The sequence below is a fragment of the Patagioenas fasciata genome, chromosome 21 (genome assembly GCF_037038585.1).
Source record: "Patagioenas fasciata isolate bPatFas1 chromosome 21, bPatFas1.hap1, whole genome shotgun sequence".
Lineage (NCBI taxonomy): Eukaryota > Metazoa > Chordata > Aves > Columbiformes > Columbidae > Patagioenas > Patagioenas fasciata.
In genome coordinates, this window is record NC_092540.1 from 546276 (window position 1) to 553904 (window position 7629).

Genomic DNA, 7629 nt, shown 5'->3' on the forward strand with positions numbered 1-7629 from the left:
CCTGGGGCGGGGGGGGGGTTGCAGCGGCGCTGCCGGACCGCAGCCCAGCCCCAAGTCGGGGCGTCAGCGTGGGGACGGGAGTTTGGGGGGTCCAGCAGGGTTCTGCCTGTTTCTGGTTCCATCGGCAGCTCTGCCCGTCCCTGCACAGGACGCCTGGGACCATGGCGCCACGCAACGCGGCTGCCCCCACCCCAGCGCGGGGCTGCGCCCCAGCCAGAGCCGCCAAGCATCCATAAAACGTTTAATTCAAGTAACTGCCAATAGGAAACCAGAAGGTTGTTAAACGGTGGACAAAAAAACCAAACCCAAACCCCAACTTTCTCCCACCGGGACCGCTTGGCACCAACCTCCGGTCCCGCTGCAGCTGTTGTGGGGGCGGCACGGCGGGGGGAGCACCCCGGTCCCCACCCCGCGCCCCGCCAGCCGCCATCCCTTGGAGCAGCAGAGAAACCTACACCTTCAAACAACAATTAAAAACAAAATTAAGCCCAAAAAAAGGGGAAGAAAAAAAATCCCCCACGGCCCCCAGCGGTGCCCCGAGAAACACATGGAGCCAGCGGCGCCCGAAAAAGGACACGTGGAGCCAGCGGCGCCCGAAAAAGGACACGTGGAGCCAGCGGCGCCCCGGCAGCCGGCGCAGCAGTGCGCCTGTGAGCTCCGAGCGGAACTTAAATATCCAGAGGTAGTTGTGAATGAAAGGAGGAAAAAAAAGTACTAAAAAAAATAGACATATATATATAGCAGAAGCGATGAGGAAAGGTCCGCCCTGCGCCGGCCCCCGGGGTGGACACTGAGCCCCGTGCCACTGCGGGAGCCGCTGCAGCAGCCCAGAGCAAAGGTCTAATGTGTTTGGGGGTCTCACCTCGCTGACCCCTCTGTAGAGGCCCTGGAGCAAAGCTGGGGGGCAGCAGCTCCTGCGTTGGGTGGGTGAGACCTCTGCACTGAGGGGGCAGCAGAAGTGGGGGCTCCCGGCTCGGGGTCCCGGCCCCAGCTCCCTGACAGGATCCCCCTTTGCCAGTGGGGCTGCCCCAAAACCCAGTGAGAGGGGGGAGCCGGGGTGGGTGTCCCGGGGGCTGCAGGGGCCGTTTCCAGTGCTGCCGTTGTCTGAGGGTGAGGAGGGAGCGGGGGGAGGAAGAAGCCGGGGTGGGTTTGCACCCGTCCCTGTCCCCGGGGCCGCGGGACGGTGGGCGATGAGGTAGCGCCGGTCGGGGTTCACTGCTCCTCCTCAGACGACTCCTGGGAAATGTTCACCTCCTCGTCCTGCTGCTGCCGGGCGAGGGAGCGCGGTTGGGGGGGCGGGGCACAGACACCCCCGGCCCTGGTGAAGGGCTGGCCGGGCACCGCGCCGTGTGCGCGGGGAAACTGAGGCAGCGCCGCTGGGATGGGGGAGCAGCCCTGGCTCCGGCTTTAACCGCCACAGGTGAGGTCCCAGGTGAGAACCCCGGGGGGGCAAGGAGGGGGAGCCGCACGCCCCGCCCGTGTGGCACCGCGGTCCCAGCGCCGCCGCGGTGTCCCCAGGCGCCACCAAGGGGGTTGGTGGCAGGATGGGTGTCGGTGCCAGCACCGCGCTGGGTGAGTCAGGGCGGTGGGGGTGACTCAGCGCGGCCCCCGCTTCCTCCCTCCATCCAGAAAATGCTGCCAAAGCGGGACACGGTGTCCCCAGCGCAGCCCCGCCAGCGCTCGCAGTCACACCGTGTCCCTTCACGTGCCCCTCTGCTCCTGCTCCGCTCCCCTCCGGCCCCGCACAGGGGGTCTGCCCTGTGCCCAGGATGGAGGGGAAGGGAAAACCCACTCACCGATTTTTTGGGTCGGCCTCGAGGTTTCCTCCCCGGTGTGACTGTGGCTTTCTGAGAGGGAAAGACATTTTGGTCAGGCCGGGCTGTCCCCTCGTCCCCGGGCTGTCCCCTCGTCCCCAGGATGCTGCCGGGGGGCGGGGGGCGTTCCCCTTCCTCCCATCCACGATTCCAAATTCATCATCCCGGTGGCATCTCCCCGGCACCCCCGCAGGTCCCAGCCCCGTGACTCAACGTGGGCACAGGATGTGAGTCGCCTGGTTTGCAAACAGGTTTGTCACGGGTGTCCCCACGCTGACACCCACGGTCCCTGGCTCCCCCCACCTTTTTTAGGGACCAGCGCCAAGACCCAAATTGTGTGTAACTGGGCCCAAACTGGAGCTGTTGTCCCAGCCCGACTGGCACAGCCCCTGTCCCCAGCCACCTACCCTGACTTTCGGGGTGGCCTTGTTCTTGCTGCCCTTCGGCCGTCCGCGGGGTCTCTTGGGGGTCGGGGCCTCACTGGGCTCCTGCTGGAGGGAGAGCAGAGGGGGGGCTGCGGAGGGGGGTCCCGGGGAGGGTGGGGGCAGCTCCGGGTGCAGCTGGGAGCCCCGTTCTCCCGGGCAGACCCCGCTGGGCAGATGCTCTTGCACGCGGTACTGGAGCACTGGCGGCACTGGGATTGGGGCGCCGGGCACAGGCGTCCTTCAGCCGGGGGGAGCGTGGCCCGTGCTGCCCCGGGATGCAGCGCCGGGCTGGGCCGGACGGTCCCCGCTGGTGTCCCATCCCGGAGCCCATCCCGCTGCCCGGCCAGGAACCAGGAAACCACCTTTTCTGCAAGAAAACCGTGTGCACAAACCCCCCCTGCCCGGGGGGGGGCCGAGGGCAGCTTTAGCACTGCAGGGCTCTGGCAGCATCTTATCCCTCTGAGCAGCTTTTGCTAATGGCGCTTTAATTAGCTTGTCTGCAAAGGCAGGTTCAGCTGCAGTGGGGAGGAGCCGGGGCCGCCCGAGTCCTTCCCTGGGGCTGGAGGAGCCGGGGGGCTGTGGAGCCCCCAGGAGGGATTTGCTGCTGGGGAGCACCCGGGTGGTGCTGCCCAAAGGAGGTAATGGGGGCTGCGCCGTGGCACCCCCATCCCTGCCTGGGGATGCTGCCATGGTGGGGGGGGGTTTCTCGCTCCCCCGCAGCCTGGGGGTGCCGGGCCCCCAGGGGCGTCACTGTGCAACCCCCCAGGGCCACCCACATACCTGCGGCTTCTTCCGCGGCCGCCCCCGGCCCCTCTTCTGCGACGCGTCCTTCTCCCCCTTGGAGGCCAGGGCCTGGCTGGATTTGGCGCCGGATTCGCTCATCGTCCTTCCCGCAGCGGTGAGGAAGAGCGAGAGGAGGAGGAAGGTCAGTCAGCGCTGGGTGCCGCTCCCTGCCCCCCCGTGGGGTCTGCAGCTCCATCCCTCCCGGGGATGCTCCTGCATCCTCCCAGCGCCGCTGGGCAGCAGAACGAGCCGGGTACCAGGCAGGGTCCTGCCCAAGCCCCACTGAATCAGCCCACATGCCGGTGCTGGGCCAGCTCCCGGCGTCCCCAGTTTGGGGAGCGCAGCCCTGCCAGCCCTTCCCGCAGAGCCCAGCCCCTTGCCCCAAAATGAGGAGAGCAGCTCCAGCTTTAATCTGGAGTCTCCTAAATCCCAGACACGCTGCCAGCACCGGCGAGTTGGAACAGGATGGGCGGCGGCACCGCACCGGGGCCTCAGCGCCCAGCACCGCTGCACCCCAGCACCCCAGCCCTGCTCCTGCCGCCCCGCTGGCTTCAGGAACAGCACCACCTGGCACTTGTCCTAGGGACACCAGATTGTCCCCTCCCCTCTGCGCGTCCTGAAGGGCTGGATGCTTTTCCTCACTCATGGGGAGGTCCCACACGAGGAAAGGCTCCATCTTCCCCTCTCCCCCTTGATGCTTCCCCAGCAGTGCAGGGGAAATCCTGCTTCTCCAGAGCCGCGGGGCTGGTTCCACAGGAGCAGGGAGCAGGGCCACAGCCCCAGCGCTCGCTGGTGACCCGAGCACGGAGCGGGGACACCTGATCTGGGCAGCGATGGGACATTTCCCAGCACAAATAACGTGGCGAGAGCAGCATCCCCGTCTCGCTGCCTCTAAGCGCGGGGCTCGGAGCTGCCTTGGCTAGAGAATCCTGGCGTTGCTGTGACTGCTGCAAACGCACTGACCGCCTCTGCCTCCGGGGACGGCCCCTGCGCCCCTGCCCTGGGTCTGACCCCCATCTCTGGGCGCAGCAGCCCCGGCCCGGCTTCTCCTGCAGGTGCGGGGTGGTGCGCCCGTCCGCGTGCCAGGGAGGGCACTCTGCCTGCAGGCTGGTAACTCCAGGTTTTGAGCAACTGTTTTCAGTGTGGATGGTGCTGCAGCAGACAGGACAGCGCTGCCGGGAGAGGGGGTGCTGGGGCAGCAGGAGCCCCGGGGCGAGCTGTGCAGCGGGAGGAGCGCGCTCAGACCTCCTCAGCTCCCGCTCTCCCCGGAGTGACTCACGGTGCGAAACAACAACAAAAACCACCCTCGGATTCTTGGTTTTTTTTGAGACAGAAACCCTGCTGTCGTGTAAACACCCCGAACGTTACTCACAGCATCCCAGAGCTCTTCAGGGAGTCTCTTATCACAAAAAGTGTGGTTTGGGAATGAGAAACGCCGGCTGGCTGGGATGGGTTTGTCTCAAGTCAATTTTTGTTGGAGGGAACGCAGCTCGAGCTGTGCCGTACCCCTCGGAGCGGGAAACAGAGGGGCCCGGTGTGGCCCCCCCGCTCTCCTTCACCCCACTGGGGACGGGCACGGGCCCCACATGGCAGCCCTGGCCGGGGTGCTGAGTGGACCCCCCTGCCGCGGGGACACCGTGGGTACAGCCCCCGAGCCACAGCCCCGGAGCCACAGCCCGTGCTGCGAAAGTTGTGGCTGCTGGGGGAACCACGTGCGCGTCCCGTCTGTCCCTCTGTCTGTCCCTCTGTCTGTCCCTCTGTCTGTCCTTCTGCCACCCCCGAGGGCTCCAGAGCTGGAACCACCCTGGGGAGCCGCGGGCACCGTGCCCCGCTCTGGGAGATGGGGAGGAGGACGGGATGCGCAGGCAGGAGATGGGGGATGCTCCTCTCTCCCCCCAGCACCTTCCCAAGAGCGGCCCAGGCTCAGTGTGATGCTCCCGGCTCGGTGGCACCTGCCTGGCCCCAGGAACAAAGCCCAGGCCGTGGGACATGCTGGGGACACCGCGGGAAGCAGCTCCGGCCCCGCTCATGGGCACCAGAGCCGTACGGGAGGGAGCAGCTGTGTTGCCATGGAGGAAAGGAAGCAGCTGAGAGAGAAACCTCTCCAGGCAGGGAGGAACCGGCTGGAGCCGGGGCAGGGGCTGGGGTGGAAGGGCTGCATCTGCCTCCCGATCGATGAGTTAGGGGACGAGAAACTCCTCCTCCTCCATCCCCACGGGTGATGAGCCACTGGACCCCCTCCCCCAGCCCCACCGGCTTCCTCTGCCCCGTGACACGAGCCGGGCCGTTCTCAGCAGCCACCTCTTGCACAAGCCACGGGTGGGTTGCACAAGAGGCAACCTGGGCCCCCGGCGGGATGCTCCGCGCTGCCCCTGCCTCCCCCCGCACGGCTTACACCTCTGCAGGCAATAACCCCATAAATCCCCCGCTCCTACCACCTACTCTTAGATTAAATAAACCAGCCCAGGAGAAGCAGGGAGACAGGCGGCGGCTCAGATCTAGGAAAAAGAACCACCCTTCACGCCCAGGAAATCTCGGCCGGTCGCGGCTGGGGGGGAGCGCGGCCGCTCCTCCCGGCGGGGGCGGGGAGCGGTGCAGAAGTTGCAGAGCCTGTTCGGCGGGTGCAGGGCGGGCAGGGAGGTGCGCGGCTCCTCGTTAGGACGAGCCCTCCGTGGGGCTGCTTTGAAGCCCCCCCCAGGCCTCGTATTAAAGAACGTCCACCCCCCGTTCCTTCCTGGGCATGCATAATAAAAGGAAGTGATAAAAGAAAGGAAGGAGGGAGGTGGGGGAGAAAGAAAAGCGGGAGGAAGGGCACCATCACACGCTTTGTGCAGCCCCTGTCCTGCGGGGAGCAATAAAACCCCGGGGGGAGCCCGCCCTGGGTGGCATCACCGCCGCCGGGGGGGCTGGGGGTGCGGGGCCGCACGGCTGCGCGGCGGGAGCGGCTGCGGGGGGGCTGAGCCCCAGCAATGCAACTTTGCACCGACATGTGCTTCCCCATCCTTAAGCCGGGCCCGGCCTGGGCCCTCGCACCCGCCCACGCACCTTGCGCCGTGCGGCCCCCACGCGCGGTCCCGACCCCCGCGGGCCCCCCCCGCACCCCGCAAGCCCGAGCACCGCGGCTGCGGACCCCCCGGGGCGGTGCGGGGCGTTTGCATCACCCGAAACCGAGTAAGTGCAGGAAAAGTCCCGCCACGCCGGGAGCGACCGGCGCCGGAGCCCCTCGGCCCTCTCCCCCCGGCTCGGGCAGCCCCGCCAGGTGCATCAGCCTATTAATAACAATAATTAATAACGAGACTGATCCAGAGGCACCGCAGAGCCCGCCCGCCGCACGCACACGCGCGTCCTTGCAAACACGGAGCGAACGGGGGGCGACCGTGCCCAGCATGCGGGAGGGGGGAGCACAGCCCCGGGTCCCCCCCGCTCCAGCACCCCCCGGCCCTCCCCGCACCCCCCGCAGCAGAAAGGAAGAGGAAGGCCGGCACTCACAGTCAGCTTGATCTCGGAGCTGGGTGCTCGGGGTGGGTTTTTTGGGTGGTTTGGTTGGGTTTTGTTTGTTTGCTTTTTTTTCCCCTGGCGTGTCTGTGTTGTGGAGCGAATTAACCCCCCCCCCTCCCGGCGGCGGCTGCTGCTCGCAAATGCGGATCTGAAAGGAGAAGGCAGAGAGAGGCTGCGACTCACACACGCATCCACAGCTCAGCCAGGCCCCCTCTTATTTATATAAATAATAAAGAGAGAGAGGAAAAAAATCGCTCCAGGAGGAAGGAAGCGGGGTCAAAATCATCTGCGGGGAGCGAGGAAAAAGAGAAAAAAAGGAAAATGGGGGGAGAAAAAAAGGGGGGGGGGGGGAAGGAGCGAGCGCCCAGCCTTACTGGAGGGGATCCAGCTGCTAAAAATAGCAAAATCACACTCGAAATTAAATAAGGGCAAGCAGGCTAAGGGGAGCTCCCAGCCCTTGCGGAGCGGGGGGAGGAGCCGCGCGCATCACGGCGCGGGGGCGGCGCCGGGGCCGATAGGTCCGTTCAAAGGGCTGCGGCGGGCGGGCGGCGGCTGCGCCCCCCGAGCCCGGGGCTGGGGACGATGGGGACCCCCCCGCCCCGGGGTGCTCCGGGCGGGGACCCCCCCCGTGTGCCCGACCCGACCTCCCCCGTGGGGGTTTGGGGTCCCCGTGGGGGGCGCACCGGCCAGGGCTGTGCCGGGCCCAGCACCCGTGGGCAAACGGAGCTCTTTGCTTTTGCTGCCTCCCGGCCAGGTTAACCCCCAAAAAGAGCCTCTGCTCCCCGCCTGAGGCAAGAGCAGCAGACGCTTCCTCCCTGGGCCGGCCGGGTTTTACAAGTTTATTTTATTTTATCGATTTTTCATTGTGGCCATTGCAGAAATCGGCTGGCACGGGCGCGCATCCTGCACGGCCCTGTGCTCTCGTGTTCCGGGAGCTGGTGAGCGGCCCTGAGGTCCCCCCGGGGTCTAAGCAGTCAATGGGCTTGGGCCTCAGTAAAAGGGCTTTATTCTGAACCCCCGCATTCCAGGTCAGACTGGAATTGGAGCTGAGATCTCCAGTAGGTACCCCAAAAAACCAACCCGCTTGTGTCAGGGGTAAGGTTTTCCGA

At 66.3% G+C, this 7629-nt stretch overlaps 1 protein-coding gene across 6 annotated transcripts in view; it reads right to left on the bottom strand.

Moving 5' to 3' along the window:
• HMGA1 (high mobility group AT-hook 1) overlaps positions 1-6992 on the bottom strand; it is an 11079-nt gene extending 4087 nt beyond the window's left edge. The window contains exons 1-6 of one of the 6 annotated variants that reach the window (XM_065854483.2): positions 6895-6992; positions 6512-6668; positions 3020-3125; positions 2222-2305; positions 1797-1847; positions 228-1266 (exon numbers count right to left, since the gene is read on the bottom strand). In XM_065854483.2, the coding sequence (XP_065710555.1) occupies positions 1213-1266; positions 1797-1847; positions 2222-2305; positions 3020-3121 (291 nt within the window). In that variant the 5' untranslated portion in view covers positions 3122-3125; positions 6512-6668; positions 6895-6992 and the 3' untranslated portion in view covers positions 228-1212. Of the gene's footprint in view, positions 1-227; positions 1267-1796; positions 1848-2221; positions 2306-3019; positions 3126-6511 lie in introns of those variants that run through there. The other 5 variants (XM_065854484.2, XM_071817846.1, XM_065854486.2 and 2 more) reach the window with 5 other exon arrangements.
• Between the last annotated feature and the right edge of the window lie 637 nt (positions 6993-7629).